Raw genomic sequence first — 20,063 nt, 5'->3', positions numbered from 1 at the left:
TAGTCGCGCTGTCTGCATTTTGCCATTTTTGACGGCCATACATGTCCGTGTGGCTAGTGCGGCGGCGGCTGCGCGGCGACGTCCCCGCCGGCTATCGGCTACTTCTCGACGTCGCCGCAGGGCTCGCCCTCCTGCAAGCGCCGAGGCCCCATCCTGCAGCCCATAATCGAAGGCGTTACCGCCCTCTTCTTCGACGACGTCCAGGTGAAAAGGCCCCGCCCCGGCCGCTAACGTTTGCCCGCCCCTTTTCTAAACGTCCCCCGTCCCGGCCGCCTCTTGATTGGACGGCAGCAGGTTGCAGTGTTTATTTATCAATCAGTAGTTTTTGCTTTTAGGATGTCGTACTGACTAACACCAAATACGCAAACGTTGCATGACGTTGAGAGAGTTTGCCTTTGATTCTGAAACACCGAACGGCCAATCCGAACCGGTCCCGACCGGTCTGGAGTTGACGATATCTGCGACCCTTCCAGGAGGAGGAGGACGGCTCGGAGGACGACGGCGACGTCAAGCCGCAGTTCTCGGCGGCCTCTCGGCCCGACCTCAACGTCCTGAGCTTCCTGGGTCACGTGGACGAGGACGCCGACGGCTTCATCTCGCCGGTGGACGAACTGACGCCCGTCCAGAACGTGACGGACATGCGGCTGTCCAATTTGCACTCCGCCACCACGTAAGTCTTTCTGTCTTTTGACCCTTAATAGGCATCCGATCCATTTGAAGCGAGATGGGGACAAAATTCTGAAAAAATAGTGACTTGCCTTACAAAGGAAAGCAAAAAAAAACAATTTTATTGGTCACTTGGCAGACATGAGCTGGTGGAGCAACTCCAAGAGACTCGAGAGGAGAAGAAGCGCATCCGCAAAAATCTCAAAGAGTTTGAAGAACAATTCCTGCGGCAAAATGGGAGGTAAGAACGCCCAGCTGCCACCAATCCTCAACCACTAATCCGTCCGTCATCTATTTCATCTAATTTTTGCATTGAAAAAATCACAGGATGAACAAAAATTCTTCCAATTTAAATATATATCCCCTAAATTAACAAAATAAAGTCATTCATATCAAATGCACCTGAAACCAAAATAAATTTCTGGTTCACTCATCTCATCTCATCTCATTTTCTGAACCGCTTTATCCTCACTAGGGTTGCGGGGGGTGCTGGAGCCCTTCCCAACTGACTTTGGGTCAGAGGCAGGGGGACACCCTGCATTGGTGGCCAGCCAATCGCAGGGCACGATGAGACAAACAACCAATCACTCATAGCTAGGGGCAATTTAGAGTGTCCAATCAGCCTAGCATGAATATTTTTGGAATGTGGGAGGAAACCAGAGTACCCGGAGAAGACCCACGCAGGCCCGGGGAGAACACGCAAAGTCCACACAGGTGGACCGATCACGATTTGGATAACTTTATTTATTCTTTATTCATCCCGTATTTGGGAAATTTCGTTGTTACAGTAGCAAGAGGGATGCAGAAATAGGAAAGGCATTTTAGACATAAATAGATAGGTAATAAGTAAGTTAGTAAATAAATACATGAATAAATATATAAATAAATAAGCGTGTTGCTGATATATATATATATGTGTGTATATATACACATATATATATACATATACACATACACATACACATACACATACACATACACATACACATACACATACACATACACATACACATACACATACACATACACATACACATACACATACACATACACATACACATACACACACACACACACACATACATATATACATATATACATATATACATATACACTTACCCATACGTGTACATACATGTACGGTAGGTCTTAACACTCAGCCATTTTTTTGTTAAAGAGCCTGACAGGTCCCCCACTGTGAGGCCGACGTGCTAACAACTCCAATTTTTTGTCACAAATTATGGGTGCTCGTTATATACGTGTATACGGTAATAAAAAAAAAATACATAAAAATAAAACATTATTCCAATTCTTTGGGAAAAACTAAATAAAAGATGATCTTGGTGTTTCCTCAGGAATGTTCAGAAAGAGGACCGCTCGCCTTTGGCGCCCGAGTACAGCGAGTACAAACACGTAAAAGCCAAGTTGAAGCTCCTGGAGGTCCTCATCAGCAAACGAGAGTCGGCCAAGTTCATCTAAATCCAAAAGACTTTGTGCTCCAAAACCAGCCAACCATCCCGCTCGTAACGTCTACTAATTTATTTGTAGAGCGGCAAACTTTCTCACTTTTTTTGTGTTGTCACAAAAGTCTTAAAATAGTACACGAAATGTTATTTTTAAACATTTTACCAGGCGAGATATTTTTTGTATGGCATATTTGTGACGCTGTAAAAGTGCTTGCTAGGAGCTAAAAGGGTTGTTAGCATTTTAAATTTTCATTTTAACTTTAACCGCTCATATTTGTCATGAAATATTTAAATGAGAATAATACGAGGAACTGCAATTGTAATTTGTCATTTATGGAAAGATAGTTTTATTTTTTAATGAATTGAAAAAAGGCAACCGCCAAAATCTGTGGAAAAAAAATGATATAAAACCATGACTGTTGAAAGCTAAATTAAAACTCTTTAAATGAATTTATCAATAGTAGGCGTCCAATCCATTTGAAGTGGCAAGGTGGCAGCGAATGAAAAATTGTCCCTCCCACTTGAAATTGGATTTGGACGTCTATTTCCGTCAATTGATGAGTTGATGTCTGAACTTTCCCTCTTGCTTTAAAATGCAAACGTTTACACTCTTTCTCCAAAATGGATGAATTAATCAGTGTGGACTTGGTACGCATTACGAGTGTGTACATTTTAGTACATAGTGTATTTGTATTTTGTACATAGTATGAATTAAAAAAAGATATTTTTACTGACTGTGGGTATTATTCTTTTTGAATCATTTTTTTTAAACAGGTTAATAATTTAGCAAGAGCAATTTTGCTCTTCTCTTGTGGTTATTTTGCAGAATACCTGTGCCACAATAATAAATGCGCACTAAGATTATGTCAAATATTTTACCATTATTGGCTGTCCATTTCGTCCAGCACTGCCCCCTGCTGTCGATGGAAGTTAACGACTGACAAACCCGGAAACTGACTTCACCATAGTAGTTTATCTACGAAACCAAGCATAATTATGAATTCATACAATTATTTCCTCAAAAGGGCACATTTAAAAAAAAGGCAATTGCTAACAAACACCACGCGAACGGAATTTAATTGGTCAGGCAGGGGGGAAATGCATTGAAATATAGTAAGAATTCGTCAACTTTAATGAATAACATACATTTACTAGTTTTAAATATTTATATTTCGCCTTAACTCATTTTTTCTGTTGTTTTACGACGGGATAAATGCTCAAAGCTTTATATTAGGATCGTAAACAGAAGAATGTAGGTCAACCTCGCAAAACTCAGGTCTGGGGTGGCTTTCCTCCGATTGGCTGCGTGTACAAAAAACTGATAGATGATTGGCCCTTTTTAGCTGTGCCTCACCCACTTTGACGAATCAACTTCCTTGATTGTGGGGCGTTTACGCGGGAAGGGCACTTTTTTTGCGTTCTGATTGGCTGACAGCCTTCCATTGCCTTGTTTAATAACATTTATTACATAAGCTAAGCGAGACTAGTGAAAGGAGTGTGGCGCGGCAGCTATCAAAAAAGACGACAAAATTGGGACAAAATTGGCGTCTAAAGGTAAACGGGGGGTAAACAATTGTACAAGAAATACTCTTAAGGTAGAAATGTATGTTGTTGTCATGTTTTTTTCCTAAATTGAGAGGCATTCGTCGAAGCTTGTTGGTCAGCTAACTATTGCTAACAGCTAAGAAACATGCTAGTCATTCAGTAAGACGGTAGGTAATGTATTAAAGTCAACTTTCTGTTGTGTATTTTGGCTAAACAGGTGCTTCGTTGGAAGAATTCAATAACAATGGAGAACGTACGGTTTTCTAAAGGGAATGTAATGCTAACGTTAGCCGAATGACTTGGTTCATTGAAGTACATGCAACTTTTTTCAGTTTCTTCGACGAATTATACAGCAAAGATACAAATGACTAAATAGATGAAAAAAGAATAATTACAGGTTCCCTTTTTATTTAAAAATGTCATGTAATGTCGCACATTTTTTAAATTTAAGGAAATTAATAAAAAAAGATAAAGAAATAAAAAAAATGCTATTAAGAGGCTTAAAAACGGGTGTTTTGACAATGTCTTTGAATGGTTCATCATGAAAAATGATTCATGAACCGTTCATGACTATCATTTTTTTAAAGCAGTCAATTAAACCAGTTTCCCATTATTTTAGCTGTGGCCCAAATTTTATCAGGAATCAAATAAACCCACCAAATTATTCCAAAATCCAATTTTTCGCTCATGTCTTCTTTAAATGTCTTAAAAGTCCGATTGTGAACGTGTGCCCATGTTTCAGGTGATCCCGTCGGTCCGCTTCTCCGCTATTCCCGCCGTTAGGGTGATGTCAATCACCCGTCTCGCCCGCCTGGCCAGCGGCAGCGGACCCCTGGTCGGCCTCCCCCGAATGGCGGCGGCGTCCCTCGGCCCCAGACGTCTCCACGCCCCTTCGGACGAGCGTCGCAGCGGCACGCGCTTTGACCCGGACAGCAGCGGGCACCCCACCACCTGGGACTCCTTCGGCATCTGGGACAACCGCATCGACGAGCCCATCCTGCTGCCGTCCAGCATCCGCTACGGCAAGCCCATCCCCAAGGTCAGCCTGTCCAAGGTGGGCTGCGCCTCGCTCATCGGCCGGCGCAAGGAGAACGAGGACCGTTTCCGCCTCTCGCAAATCACCAACAACCTCATCTACTTCGCCGTCTTCGACGGGCACGGCGGGCCTGGCGCCGCCGATTTTTGCCACCGCCACATGGAGACGTTTATCAAGTAAGGATGAAGGCCATAAAGTGTTTATCTGGCAACCTTAAAGGTTATGTGCTTTATTTTCCTCCACTTTGTATTACCGCTTTTGCCCACCAGTCTTGGATCTAGGAGTTTCATTCATTCATTTTCTGAACCGCTTCTCCTCACAAGGGTCGTGGGGGGTGCTGGAGCCTATCTCAGCCAACTACAGGGACCAGCAAATCGCAGCCCACAAGGAGACAAGCAACCATTCACTTATAGCTTTGGGGCAATTTAGAGCGTTTAGCCAGCTAGCCTAGCATAGACGTTTTTGGGGTGTGGGGGGAAACTGGAGTACCCGTAGAAAACCCACGCAAGCCCGGGGAGTAGCTAACGAGTTTAACTTGATTAAATTTGTCGTTCCAGGGATCTGGTGGCAGACGAGGGAAATCTGGAAGTCGTCTTAACTCGAGCTTTCCTGGAAGTGGATACAGCTTTAGCCGAGCATTTGCAGCAGTCTTTGGACGGTAGGTTGAGCACAAATCTTATTTATTAGTCTTACCGCGATGTTGTACTTCACGTTAAAACTAATACATGTCATGGTAATTTAGTTGTGTTTACATACCAATAAAGTTAAAGTTAGTCTTTCAAATGTGTTCATAGAGATACAAATCTTGATAAAATGTCTTAAAAAGGGCACAACATCTAGATTTGGCATTCAATTTGGTTTGCAGCGCTCGTAAATTGGTCTCGTAACTCATTTGATGAAATCTGCTCTAGAATTGGCTTTAAATTCTCTTCTAAGACTTCGTTAAAAAAAGTATTAACTTCCTTTGCTATTCAGTCATAGTCAACTTAAAGAGACGCTAATGTTAAATTCATCTTCCAGAAGCATTTCTTTTCCAACATTTTTAGATTTCTTAAACTTACTAATCTTGATCAAAAGCCTCCTAATGAAATAAACCTGGTCGATTTTTTTTTTTTTGTGCCAACTTCCATCCTCCAGCGCCATTTTTCTTGACTTTAACCACGGCGCAATACAACAAAACGTCCTCGTGATCCAACCCTGTTGAGCGTTTGTCGCCTGACTCGCTCGATCCGATCCATTTCGACTGGGACCGATGACCAGTCGAATGGATTGGACGCGGCGGCGGCCCTGAAACCTTTGGTTATGTTAACCGCAGTTTACGTGGCACCCTCGGGGGGGCGCCGCGCTGTGTGCTATGTCCCAATATACCTGTGTGTTTGTGCATGTTATCTATGGCAGCTCAGAGCTGGAGACACGGATGTGGATGACGATGGGCTAGATATTGAAGGCGAGAGTCCAGCGGGTCCTAAATCCTGGACTTCTGGAAGGTTCCCTATCTTTCTCTCACTCTCCCAACCCTCACCCCCTTTCTCCCCCCTCTCTCTCTGACTGAGCGTATACACGAGATGTTTTTTTTGGCGCCGAGTTGACTCGTTGGTTAAGCGATTTACTATTTTACAAACATTTACGAAGGAAATGTGAAAATTCTATTATTAATTTAATGTAACTATCATGGTTTTCCAATCAAAGGCAGATTTTTTGCAAATTTTCGGAATTCGATGAGTGATAAAATGGCAGTTTTTGTTGTTTTAAAATGGAAAGCTTGCCAAAAATTGATCAAAGGACGTTTACTTTTTTTGCGTTTTTATTGAATCTTTTTTTGATAAACAAAATAAATTAATATGGACAGAATTCTGACATTTACTTTTTAAAACACCAGAAAGTTAGTCTGACGTTTTTTAAATTTGTTTTTAATGAATGAAATAGGATGATAAATCATGAATTTTTTATTTTATTTTTTGGTGTAAATCACCATTGAATTCGGTTAAACCACAGAATTGTATGCTTTTTTTAATGCTGCTGCATACATTATATTTGCATTAGCAGACTTAGCATGCGACGCTAAGTGTCGTTTGAGATATGCATTCAACATGACCGTCGTACATTGCCGTTTACCGTGCGGGCGTAGTCCCTGCCCACTTCTTGTATCGTTGCGCATGCGAGTGGTCGAGATTCCCGTCTATTTCCGCCACTCACGCCCGCTCTCCGTCATGTGTCGTAGAGCCCGGGGCCAACGCGGGCACCACCGCCACGGTGGCGCTGCTGAGGGACGGCATCGAGCTGGTGGTGGCCAGCGTGGGCGACAGCCGCGCCATGTTGTGCCGCAAGGGCAAAGCGCTCAAGCTCACGGTAGACCACACCCCCGAGAGGAAGGACGAGAAAGACAGGCGAGTGGGCGGGGAATCGGGGGTCTCGCTTCTTGACCATTCCGTAGCGTCACCCGCTCTCGTGACCACGGCCTCTGAAAGAGTTGTTTTTGTTTTGGATGCAGGATCAAAAGGAGTGGCGGTTTCATCACCTGGAACAGTTTGGGGCAGTCCAACGTCAATGGCAGGCTGGCCATGACGCGAAGCATCGGCGACTTTGACTTGAAGGACATGGGGGTCATCGCCGAACCAGAAACCAAAAGAGTGTCGGTACGTTGAGGAAATACCATTCAATATATTTGGCCCAATAGAGACGCAAATGAAAAAAATGGATTATTATACAATATACATGACATGTATTTATCAAAATTTCAAAAGGAAATACTCCTGTTTCAAAATGTTGTATTTTCCTTCAGTTTTTAAGAATATTAACGTATGATGTATAAATTAATGTGCATAAATATTATTGTATACTATATATTATTGGATAATTATTCGCGTCGTAGAGCCGTAAGTCGGTAAAAGTCAAACGATAGCTAAGTAGCATCGTCCTAATTCGGTCACCTTCCCGTCTGAGAGAAAAAATTCGAATAATGACACCACAGGTTTACATTGTGGGAGTTAAAAAACCTAAATACACAAAAAATGTGTGTATATTATACTGTGTAAACACATGGATTGTTTGCTTTGATTGGTTTGTTTGAAATATGATAAAAATACTGAAGTACTCAAAGAAGGATTAATCTAAAAACCCCAAAGATTTTCCGTTGTTTATTTTTTTCACCAGGAATTTTCATTTCTGAAAAAAAACGTCATGATTTCAATCATTTGATTTGAATTAATTTTATACAATATATGCCCACACGGTGGCGACAAAGCTGTAGACAAGTTATTCCAGTCAATGCAAGGAGACGACCAATTAAGACAAACAATTTTCTCCAACTTATTTATTAATTTTTTCCTTCCTTATTTACTTATTTATTTTTTCCTTCCTTATTTATTTATTTTTTGCTTCCAGCTGAGCCACGTGCACGACTCCTTCCTGGCGCTCACCACCGACGGCATCAACTTCATCATGAACAGCCAGGAGATCTGCAACGTCATCAACCAGTGTCACGACCCCAAGGAGGCGGCACAACGTATTTCCGAGCAGGTGCGAGCCAGCCGCCGTCCGCGCGCCTTCCGCCGTCCGGTGACCGTAAACGCCACGTCCCCGCAGGCTCTCCAGTACGGCTCGGAGGACAACAGCACCATCATGGTGGTGCCTTTCGGCGCTTGGGGCAAGCACACCAGCTCGGACTGCGGCTTCTCCTTCAGCCGGAGCTTCGTGTCCAGCGGGCGCTGGGCGTAGCGCCCGCCCAAGACGCCGCCGGGTCTCGCGACCTTTCAAGCAAGTGCAATAGTCCACTTGCCGTCCGCCACGGGAGACGGGCCGTCCCTTTTCGACGGGAGGTGGCGTCTCCCGCCGTGGACGGTAAGCCACCAGTTAAAGCGGGATAAGAAACGAACACGTGACAACTGCTGCGAGAGCTAGATTCCAAAAGCTACGTTGTTATCCTTTACGATGGGAATTAGCTCGTCAGTTCAGTAGGAAAGAGTGGAACCTCGAAAGTTACACTCGTCAGAAAAACACTTTTTTTTTTGTCGGGGTTCATTACTCTAAAAGTGGGCTTTTATCCTATATCATAGAAATTAGCTTGTCATGCTAAGAAGTAGCATTGAACATGTCAGTCTAACACGGTTTCATTGGAAACATTGGAAACTAAAGTTACATTCTTGTTAAAAAAATCCAGAATCAGGAACTTTTTGGGTTTTTTTCAGTGCTCTAAAAGTACGCTTTTATCCTTTATGACAGAAATTAGCTTCTTATGCTAAGAATTAGCATTGAACATGTCAGTCTAACACGGTTTAGTTGGAAACAGTTGAATCTACAAACTTGCCTTCGTGCTAAAAAGCTTCTGGTTTGTTATTATTATTGTTATTTTTGATTGGCTACTTCAGTACAAAATATCGAAAACAGCAAAAGTCTACAATGTCATAAAAGACGATTTCATCATGCGTTGTATATTCCGTCAAATTACGCATCCACGAGGCCCTCCCACAAAAAAATAGACCATTGTTGACTCGTTCTTATAATGTTACCAGAAAAATAGTTTTATAATAGTTTAGTTTTATGGAACAGGGTTATTTTAAAGGGAATACATTTGTAAGTCGAATGATCAAAATTGCTCTTTTTCTTTTTCGTGTTTTAGAAGAATCGTTTTTGTTCTTTCTGTCATCAATGATTACTTGAAAATTTATCTTTTAAGAGTCATATTTTTTAATTATAACTCGTCCACAATGTCCAGCGTTAAAAAGTATGTTTTCCCCGAAAAAACTATTTTTTAGATTATTGTTGATAGTTGACAAGTTCACATATGTTACAGTTCACATTTTATAAGGGTAAAGGATTCTTAAAAAATAATTAAAAAAATTGTACATTTCAAGTTAAAAGTTGCTGGAATGGATTTTTAATTTTTACAATAAATTTAATAACAATAAAGTCACTTTTAAAAAGCTTAGAGTAGTCGTATATGATTAAAAGTCAGAAATTCAAAAGACAATCTAAAATTTTACTAGAAAAATGATTATGTTTTCAAGCAAAGTTGTCATACACCTAAAAAATGGATCTAGCTTGGAATCAAACCAACTTGGACACTTTTCATTTCCATATTTCCTATCTGGTGTTCGTCACTGTACGACTAAAACCATTTCTACCTTTTCCTAGCGAGGCGCTAGCGTTCTACAAACCATTTTGCACAGTCTAGCGCGCTAACAAGGTCAACCATCAAGCGTCTATTTTTTTTGCCAAAACGTTCTTACGAGCCAACCTGACATTTGTTCACGTCGTCTATTTTTTTTTCTAATGGCGACTTAGGCGAGCCGTACGGAAAAAATGTACACCTTGTTATTGTGTAAATAGGAACTATTTATGCAAAACTGTTGTTTGACTTGCTAATTGACGCACACGCCGTGTTTTAATTTATCCATGGGTGTTTGTAAATATTGCCCGTGGCGGCGGCAAACAAGGCAACCTCATTTCAAACACACTCGTCTGTGAACATCACTGTTGCAATTTTTTGTTTGTTTGTTTGTTTGTTTTGTTTTCAATGACGTCATCACTGTTACATGTGAATGTGTACATGGGACGGGTTGTATATAGTGGATATTATCATTAAATATTTGGTTCTTGAAATGGATTTTTTGGTTTGGTTTTTGTTTTCGGGGCTATTTGTGTTAGCGCTGATTGCTAACGGGTGGAAGGGGGAAAACGAAAGGGTGGAAAAGGGAAAATTGACTGCGGAATAGAGCGGAAAATGGAAAAAAAGGAAATTCTTGGTCATGGGGTGAGTATCTTTTGGAAAAGTTAGTGAGCGGTGAGCCAAGGGTTAAAAGCCGCACGCCTCGCTGACCTTTGTTTCGGATCTTTCCTCAGATCGGGCTCACTTGACCGGCGCCTCTCGGCCGAGCGAGTGAACGAGCCAGCGGTGGGTGAGTGTTTCCTTTTCCATCATTTTTCACACCATATTTCACTTTGAAAGATGCCAAACGGCAACGGAAAAGTAATCTTTCTGTTCATTTTGGATTTTTATTTTTTTCTTAAATGAACACGTTAATGTTAGTCCTGTGTTTCGTTAAGTGACGATCTTTTGGATTTTGTTATGGGCTAAATTAAATTAGATATTTTTTATTGGATAAAAAATAGCAGTTGAGGTACATGCTAAAGTTTTTTTTGAGAAGCTTGCTGGAATATTACATTTTAATGTCTTAAATTGGCATGAAGTAATAGACAGAAATGATTGGAATATGTTCAGCAAAATATGATCAATGGTAGCTTTTTTGATCAAATAATAGTACGTGTTGAAAATTCTAAATTGTTAAAATCTGAAGGATGATCCATCATTTTTGGGAAAAATAATACAAGTAAAATGAATTATAAACAAAATCAGTAAAAGGTTTTTTGAAGAAAAAGTCAGTATAAAAAAAGAAAAATGTTAGTTTTGAAAAACAACAAAATGAACAAATCATGCATTTAAGTCACAAATGTTACAAAAATGAATTTAAAATGTGTTTTGAAAAACAACAAAATGAACAAATGCATTTAAAACCCAAATGTTAAAAAATGAATAAAAAATGTTAGTTTTGAAAAACAACAAAATGAACAAATGCATTTAAAACACAAATGTTAAAAAATGTTATTTTTGAAAAACAACTAAATGAACAAATGCATTTAAAACACAAATGTTAAACAATGAATTAAAAATGTTAGTTTTGAAAAACAACAAAATGAACAAATCATGCATTTAAGTCATGTTAAAAAAATGAATTTAAGATGTAAGTTTTGAAAAACAACAAAATGAACAAATGCATTTAAAACCCAAATGTTCAAAAATTTAAGTTTTGAAAAACATCAAAATGAACAAATCATGCATTTAAATCACAAATGTAATTTTCTCATGTCATCTTGAAATATTTCTCTATTTTTCTTATAAACATTGGCAACGTAAACCAAAAAAACATCAGTATTTCAAAAACGACAACGATAGTCTTTATTTATTATGTCACATTTCCACCCATTTTAAGAGCAACTTTTCTATTTACGTCTCTGCTCACCTGAAAATCACTTTTACTTTTCCAGAAGAAGCGATGGAGCGCGGCTGCGGCGGCGCCCACGTCAACCTAGCCATGCTGGACGAGGCGGACGGCAACGGTCAGGTCGCCGCGGCGACGCCGGACCCGCCGGCCGCCGGCGCCACCGTCAGCTTCCACGACGTGCGCTACCAGCTCCGTGCCCGCAGTGGCTTTCTGGCCCGGAAAAGGGACGTTCCTCGACAGATTCTCAGCGACCTCAAGTGAGTAACCTTTTTTTTTTATTCATGACATTCCAAAAAAAATGAAGAAAATCAAGGGCATTCAGCTTGATTTATTTAATAAAGGGACAATACATATTAATGAACACACACACATGTTCATCTTAATGAACCTATGTAAGATTATAGGCAAAGGCTAATTTCCAAGGTTTACAATAGCTTGGAAATGTATTTATTTTTTCTCACTTTGATACAACATTTAAGCCAAATAAGGGGTTTAATTTAAAAATAAAAAGCACCAAATTAGGTTAGGAACAAATTATGTTATGCTACTGAATAAACTTTGATAGAAAGTATACTTTTTTTCTGTCATTTTCTGGGCGTTCTTTGTTTTGGAAAATTTGTTTCACTAGTGTAAATATAAATATATATTATAAAATGTATTGGGTATGCATTTTTTTTGCAATATACTTTTGATTATTTATAATGAAATAGGATGAATTGATTGTCATGTTCTTGACTTTTGTTCTGCTAAAGTTGTTTTACTAGTGTAAATATAAATATATACTGTAGTACTGTATATGTATTTTCAGGATTATTTTGTTATTTTCATTTCCATTGACAGTTCGACACTGCAAATCTATTTCAATGTTAAAGACTAGAATTAGATTAGATTTGAACTTTATTTCATCCTGTTTCGAGAAATTCAATTAAGTAAAGTCATTATGGCAACCAATAAATTAATACTTCAAAAAAATTAAATACATTTACATTATTTGATTAGGATCCTCCGAAAATGATCCATTTCTAATCATTTCTGGGACATTTCTATTATAAACATCTATAGTCAATTTGTATTTTAGGGAAAAAAATATGTCAATGTGTATGAGTAATTTAAGCATTAATCACTGCATATTTTTACATTTCCTAATAAAATAATTTTGAATAGTTTTGGAACGTGTCCATTACAAAAATGTGTGTGTTGTGGGCTTTCTGTCCTTTCTGAATAAAAGCGTAATATTATTTTATAAATCCTATTCATTAATCTTGCATAATTAGCCCCAAAATGGCATCCTTTCATAACAGAGAAAATAATATCATAATATAATGATAGCAAAATTGTAAAACATTAATCCTTGAATTTTTTTGGATCATTTCATTTAAAAAGCCTCCACTTTAATATTATTCATACTATATACTTTTATTTATTAGTTTTTTTAAATAACTAAATACATTGCCTGCCTGCTCATCTCGGCGCGCCATCGATTGGGCTCGACGTCCAATCCGATGGGACCGGGAGGGCGCAAAAGATCGAGCGTTCCCAGCGGAGACGCATTAGACGTTTTTCCACGTCAATGGCACTTATTGGAGTTGTCCCGGCCCCCCCATTTGAGAGCCAGTTGGCGCGAACGAGGCCCACGAAGCACGAGTTTGACGCCCTTGACTGGACTCTTATTAAGATGGCGTGTGTTTCCCATGCAAGAATGAATGATTCCTTGCATTCATCATATGATATTAAGCACGGTTTCCCGCTTATAATCTCTGGGCCAAGTCGCCGTTTTCCAGGAGGAGGCATTAAAACGCCGTCACGTGACACGGCGCTCCAGCTTTTCATTCCTTTTTTTCCCCCTTCAACACTTGTGTGTGAACTCTTTGGCCACCGAAGCACTTTGGTAAGATTCGATTCGGCAGCTGGATAAAAAAAAGATGATTGAATCTGCTTTAGCGTTTCAAAAATGGATAGAAATTCGGTTCATAGCGTTGGTTGAGTGGTTACCGCGCCCGCCTCGCGAATCTGGGGTCGAGGGTTTGATCCCAGGTGAGTCCTCAGTTTGTGTGAAGTTTGCATTTTCTCCCTTGGCTGCCGTTGGTTTTCTCTGGGTACTCCGGTTTGCTTCCGCATGCCAAAAAATGGTTATGCTAAGCTAATTTAGCCCTCTAAATTGCCCCTAGGTATGATGGGTTTGTCCTTTGTTGCTTTTGGTGGCCATAGCACGGGAATATGATTGTTCACAGTTAAAGCTTAAAATAAAACAAAAATTTAAAATGTAATTTCATGTACTCAGCATTTTATTCATTAAAAAAAATGTGGAATGAAATTGAATGTATTAATTCATTTTTTTTTTTTGGGTCCCGCAGTGGAATCATGAGGCCCGGCCTGAACGCCATCCTCGGACCGACCGGAAGCGGAAAGTCATCGTGAGTACAGTGTGGTAAAAAAAATAACAAAAATAAACAGGCGTCCAATTTATTCCTTTTTTTTAACTAGCTTTTTGGACATTCTGGCCGCAAGGAAGGACCCCTGCGGCCTCTCTGGGGAGGTCCTCATCGACGGGGCGCCGCAACCGCCAAACTTCAAGTGTTTGTCGGGCTACGTGGTCCAGGTACTTCTTGTCTGTTCTTATCTTATTTTGAAAGTTAAGGAAGGTGCTCACTTCCTTCTCATCAGTTATTTCAAGCAGTGTTGATGTGTGTTAGCTAAAACCAAAATTTGGATCGTATACATAGTTGATTTGCTCTTTGTAAGAATTAACGATTTAAAAAAGGCAACTATTTGAAAACGAGATCACATTGAGCTTTATTTTTGTACGCGTCTCTGGGAAAAAGCCACTAAGACAAAGGCTCACAAAATCTGAAAAATTCTCCTTAGCCACTACGTGATATGATTTTTGGCGTGACGTCTTCCCGTTTTTTCTCCCCAGGAGGACGTGGTCATGGGTACGTTAACCGTGCGGGAAAATCTGCGCTTCTCTGCTGCTCTGCGCCTTCCTGCGCACGTGTCGGAGCGGGAAAAAGAGTCTCGCGTGGACCGCATGATCGCGGAACTGGGCTTGGGCAAAGTCGCCGATTGCGAGGTGGGCGCTTGGACCACTCGCGGCGTGTCGGGCGGCGAACGGAAGCGCACCAACATCGGGATGGAGCTGATCATCGACCCCCCCGTGCTCTTCTTGGACGAGCCCACCACGGGATTGGACGCCAGCACCGCCAACTCGGTCCTGCTCTTACTGCGCAGGTGAGAACGGATGGCGGCGAGGAACGTTAAGCCAGCCAATGGATGAAAAGCGTCTTGTCATTGGGGCAGGATGGCCGACCGGGGGCGAACCATCATCATGTCCATCCACCAGCCTCGCTACTCCATCTACAGACTCTTTGATGCACTCACCTTGCTGGTGGGAGGCAAGATGGTGTACCACGGACCGGCGCCCAACGCCTTGGATTACTTTGCCGATATAGGTGATTCTTTAGTTTGTTTTTAAAGTCAGTAGACTGACACAAAGTTGCTTGTTTGACCTGATTTTGGGGAGCGAAACGTGTCTTTCAGGGTATTCCTGCGAGCCCCACAACAACCCGGCAGACTTTTTTCTGGACGTGATCAACGGAGACTTTGCCGTGGCCAGCTTGTCCAAAGCCAACCTTTCTCAAGGTGATTTCCGTCAAATAACGAAGAATAATGTTTACCTTTTGGTAACCGTTTACCATTTGGACACTTTTGTTTTTCCTCTTAGTTTCTTTTGTTTCCCTTCTTCTAGCCTTTCCTTTTTTTCCGGAATTTACCTTTCCTTCCTTCAACCATTTGGTTTTCCCTTTTCCTCCCTCTTTTCCCCACTTGCTTCCTCCTTTTTGAATTTTCTCTTCTCCATCCCTCTCCCTTTTCCACCCTTTTTCTTGTTCCCCTTCCTTCCTTTGCCTGTCTCTCTTTTCTCTATCCTTGATTTCCCTTATTCTTGATGTTGTTTTCCCGCATCCACCCTTATTGTTTTCCCTTTTGCGCCCTTTTTCCCTATGCCAAGGGTGTCAGACTCGGGTTGGTTCGCAGGCCGCTTTAACGTCAACTCGATTTCACGTGGGCTGGACCATTTTAGATATAATATTTAGATTTTTTTTTTATAAATAGATTAAAAGTACTGGATTAAAAGCTCTGAATATTCAGTTTTTTTATAGATCTGAAACCATGTTTATTTTAGCTTTTTTTATATATATTTTTAGATTTTACAAAATGATTTTTGAACTAAAAACACAGAAAAAATGGATTAAAAAATGACAATTATTGATTTAAAAGGGGGAAAAATCAGGACATTTAATATACATCTATACTCTTCATTTTAATTTGATCCTAAAACAGAAAGTCGGCACGCATGATTGGCTTTCCCGGGCCACACAAAATGATGCGGCGGGCCAGATTTGGCCCCCGGGCCGCCACTTTGACACATGTGCCCTATGCCATTGGCGTAATATATGCATTTTATTATTTCCCTCAATGGCAACTGGCACAATTTTACTTTGCGGACGAACTAGCATTTTCCAAACGTCAAATGTGACGTAGCGAACAGCACTCAACGAGCTCCTCCTTTTTAGAGTTCGACGCCACCTCGGTCTCGTGGCCGTGTATGGAGGACCGCCTGGCATCGGAATACAAGAAAAGCAGCTACTACGGCGACACATTGACCCAACTGGCTGGCATCGCCCGGGACAAGCGGCGCTCTCCATCGCCGCCGCCGCCCCGCGCCGTCACCTACAACAGCTCTTTCGGGAAGCAGCTGCATTGGGTTCTACGCAGAACCTTCCGGAACCTCCTGCTGAACCCGCAGACGTCGGCGGCGCAGGTAGGCGCCCGGTCGGCATCGGGCCGACTTTTCAAAGCCTTTGAGAAGTCGCCTCACTTTAAGAATTATTAACAGGCAATTGGGCCCAGATCAGAGTCGAAGCCCCCCTCCCCCCTCCGTCCCCTTAATCCGGATCGGGACGGCGTGGGTGCCGTAATCGGCTTTGGCGACTGCCGTGACCCGACTCTCGCCTCCCTCGGGCTCCGATGTCACATCTGGCCCGAGCCCGGAGCCCCGCCAACGGCCGGCGTTGCGGCCGGCGGCGCGTCACATGACGGCGTCGCCATCCGTCGCTCGGAGCTTATTGGCTGATCCCCTCCCTCGCCCTGGGAACCGCTTAGTCCTGTCATAATGTGTCAGTTGTCCGGATTAAAGGCCGCGCTCTTTTGCGCCTTTCTCACTCCTCGCCGTCAAATCCGGCCGTAAGATCTCCACGACGACCGAGGGAGGGCGGGGTCACGGCGGGATCGCCGTTCTGACAGTTGCTTTGAAATGTTATGCGCCCATCAGCGAGACAAAAAAAATAGAAAAAAGAAAAGTCCTGCAAGTTTGTTTGGCAAATCAACAAAAATCTCAGTTGTTTTTTTCTTGTGAGTTGCCTATTTATTCAATGGCATTATTTATATTAAGGTAGTACTATTCCAAACGGTCTGTCTTTTGTTAAAAACGATTTATTTATTTAAAATTAAATTTTAAAATCTTTTAAAGATTCTTATAACTTTTATTTTTCATGTTCACACAGGTTGGGGTGCACATTTTCTTGGCACTGATTGTGGGGGCCATTTTCTTCCGGGTGAAAGACGACCAGAGTGGCATCCAGAACAGGTGAGTAAAAAGGCAATATTGCCAACATTTTGCCTAAATTAATTCATTATTAATTATTAAAAAGCTGAAGAAGGGAAAACAAAAGCACAGAACAGAAAAAAGGTGCGGGCGAACATTTTACGGACATTTCTCGTCTTTAAAGTGTTCATTAGTTCAAGAAAAATATTTCTTATAAATATACGAATAATCTCCGAAAGCTAATACTGGAATATTTGGATGGGAAATGGTCTCCACAACATTTGAAAATGACGTAAAGGAGGGAAATAGAACGTTTGTGTGTATATAAAATGCTATTTTATCTATAGCTCAAGGGTTAAAAATGTTGAATGTACTGGATGCATAAACTGGGCTATAAGCATTGCTTTGCATTGCATTCATTCTTTTATGCGGCGAGAGTAATCCTCTTAAACGGCACATCGCACATCGGCGGGGTCACCCGGTGGAAACTCACCTCTTTTCCTCCTTCCAGGATGGGGGCGCTCTTCTTCATCACCACCAACCAGTGTTTCAGCACCGTGTCGGCGGCCGAGCTCTTCATCGCCGAGCGCAAGCTCTTTGCGTACGTAACGTCCAATGACATCATTTGTATGGTGTTCAATGGAAAGCACAAAACGGGACCATGTTCTTCCCGTCTAAAAAGAATAACCCATTTTTTGGCAGACACGAATACATCAGCGGTTACTACAGAGTGTCGGTGTACTTCCTGTCCAAGGTCTTGTCCGACATGGCCCTGCGCACCTTCACTTCCGTCCTCTTCAGTTGCGGCGTTTACTTTACCATCGGTGAGTGGGCGGGCTCTTGGCCGGATCCCCCCGAGACGCCTCGCCGAACCCTTTCGCGTTTTATCCAGGGCTGAAGCGCGGCGCCTCGGCATTCGCCGTCTTCACGATGACGGTGACGCTGGTTGCGTACGCGGCCACCGCCCTGACCATGGCCATCTCGGCCGACCAGACGGAGGTGGCGCTCGCCAACGTCTTCCTGACCATCACTTTCGTCTTCATGATGGTGAGGGCGCCGGACAGGGCAGGTCCGATGGACCGGGGATAAGTGTTTGTTTTTGTTTGTTTTTTTTCCGGGGTAGATCTTTTCAGGTCTCCTGGTCAACCTTCCGAGCATCGTGGACTGGCTGGCTTGGCTCAAGTACTTGAGTATTCCTCGCTACGGGCTCGCGGTGAGTGTGGCGTGACTCGCTTTTTGTTTCAAAATTATATGTTGTTTATTTTATTTTTATTTTTTAAGTGTTTTTGTTGTTGTTGTTGTTTTTAAAGTTTTTGTGGTAGTATTTATTTTTTATTTTTAAGTTTTTGTGCTTGTATTTTTTAAATTTAATTTTTTTTTAAAGTTTTTTTGCTTGTATTTTTTTATTTTATTTTTTAAAAAGTTTTTGTGCTTGTATTTTTTTTTTAAATTTAAAAGTTTTTGTGCTCGTATTTTTTTTTTAAATTTAAAAAGTATTTTTTTGTGGGTGGCTGAATTTATAGAACTTTCCCTAAAGATTTAACTTCGTTTTTTATAGGTTTTATTTTGTTTTTTATTCATTTGATTTCAAATGTTATAATTTGATGATTTATTTTTTTACTTTTTACAATATCATATACATTTTTTTAATTTTATCCATATATTTTTTATGTTTTATTTAAGTTTCAGCTGTTCAGACCTTGAAGACTTATTTATTTAATTATATAGTACTTAATTAAATTCATTAGTTTTTTTTCTGTTTATTATTTTTTATTTCTTTTAAAATATTTTTTGTGCCTAAGTAAAATTTGGATGGCTGACTGTAAACTTTCCCATCCTCCAGGCTCTTAAAATCAACGAGTTTGTGGGCTTAAACTTCTGCCAGAACGCAACCGCAGTCGCCGTCGTCGTCGCCGGCGGCAACTGCAGCTCGTCGACTGCCGGACCGACGTGAGTGGGGCTAAAAAGGGGGCGTTTCCTTTTCCCGTATTTTGCCGGAACCGTGTTTTTTTGTCGCAGGTGCACGGGGGAGCAGTACCTGGAGTATTTGGGCATCCGCTACGACGCCTGGGGATTGTGGGAAAACCACGTGGCCTTGCTCATCATGGTCGCCGTCTTCCTCTTGATTTCTTACGTCAAACTTCGCTACGTCAAGAAGTTCACTTAAGAGTGAGAAAAGTCTTCATATATCAGTCACTTTTTTCCTTAGTCATTTAACAGCACTTGATATTGTAGGTTAAAATAACTTTTTTATGATTATTGTTGCACTTTATATATTCTATTTATCAATATATTCATGTGTAAATATGGTAAAACCTCAGTGTTTTTTTAAATGTTTTTAGGATTGCAAAATGACAAAACGACCTTGTTTTTGCCATGAAAAATTATTTTACACTTTGATTTTACTGCTCCTAAGTAGGGAATATAACAAAATTAGCTCTTGTAGATAAATATGTAATAGGATAAGAAACACCCAAGTATGATACAAAAATTGATAATAATGAGAAAAAAATCCCAAATAATGGTTTAATTTAATAGTTGATCATAAAAATGGAATATATTCAATAAGAAAAAGCAAAAAAAATGTTGAATACAATTTAGAAATCACTTGTAAAAAAAGTAAGTATCAAAATAGCTATTTTTAGCGGGTTATTACAACAGCAATTTTGGTTAATAATAATTAAATTATGAATATGATTTTGATGTATAAAAAATGATACAATCGAAATTAAAGTCGTCACACGCTT

General features: G+C 40.9%; 3 protein-coding genes across 4 annotated transcripts in view; all 3 read left to right on the top strand.

Moving 5' to 3' along the window:
• The window catches only part of fam13a (family with sequence similarity 13 member A), a 31,811-nt gene extending 28,944 nt beyond the window's left edge, over window positions 1-2,867 (top strand). Inside the window, exons 21-24 of one of the 2 annotated variants that reach the window (XM_077604591.1) lie at window positions 58-204; window positions 474-670; window positions 806-907; window positions 2,022-2,867. In XM_077604591.1, the coding sequence (XP_077460717.1) occupies window positions 58-204; window positions 474-670; window positions 806-907; window positions 2,022-2,145 (570 nt within the window). In that variant the 3' untranslated portion in view covers window positions 2,146-2,867. The remainder of the gene's footprint in view (window positions 1-57; window positions 205-473; window positions 671-805; window positions 908-2,021) is intronic. The other variant, XM_077604592.1, reaches the window with a different exon arrangement.
• A 691-nt stretch (window positions 2,868-3,558) lies between these two features.
• On the top strand, window positions 3,559-10,318 carry ppm1kb (protein phosphatase, Mg2+/Mn2+ dependent 1Kb). Its single transcript, XM_077604593.1, has 7 exons — window positions 3,559-3,686; window positions 4,420-4,889; window positions 5,271-5,371; window positions 6,935-7,100; window positions 7,205-7,349; window positions 8,098-8,232; window positions 8,299-10,318. The coding sequence occupies exons 2-7, from the start codon at window positions 4,465-4,467 to the stop codon at window positions 8,428-8,430; spliced, it is 1,104 nt and encodes a 367-aa protein (XP_077460719.1). The 5' UTR covers window positions 3,559-3,686; window positions 4,420-4,464; the 3' UTR covers window positions 8,431-10,318.
• A 127-nt stretch (window positions 10,319-10,445) lies between these two features.
• Window positions 10,446-19,500, top strand: abcg2d (ATP binding cassette subfamily G member 2 (JR blood group)). Its single transcript, XM_077605181.1, has 15 exons — window positions 10,446-10,610; window positions 11,758-11,971; window positions 14,069-14,128; window positions 14,199-14,313; window positions 14,632-14,942; window positions 15,012-15,163; window positions 15,252-15,362; window positions 16,286-16,533; window positions 17,276-17,358; window positions 17,828-17,917; window positions 18,019-18,140; window positions 18,209-18,363; window positions 18,440-18,529; window positions 19,160-19,266; window positions 19,336-19,500. The coding sequence occupies exons 2-15, from the start codon at window positions 11,766-11,768 to the stop codon at window positions 19,481-19,483; spliced, it is 1,998 nt and encodes a 665-aa protein (XP_077461307.1). The 5' UTR covers window positions 10,446-10,610; window positions 11,758-11,765; the 3' UTR covers window positions 19,484-19,500.
• Window positions 19,501-20,063: the final 563 nt, after the last annotated feature.

Source organism: Stigmatopora argus, chromosome 7 (assembly GCF_051989625.1).
Source record: "Stigmatopora argus isolate UIUO_Sarg chromosome 7, RoL_Sarg_1.0, whole genome shotgun sequence".
Lineage (NCBI taxonomy): Eukaryota > Metazoa > Chordata > Actinopteri > Syngnathiformes > Syngnathidae > Stigmatopora > Stigmatopora argus.
Note: the sequence above shows the minus strand (reverse complement) of the source record. Positions and strands in the feature narration are given on the sequence as shown.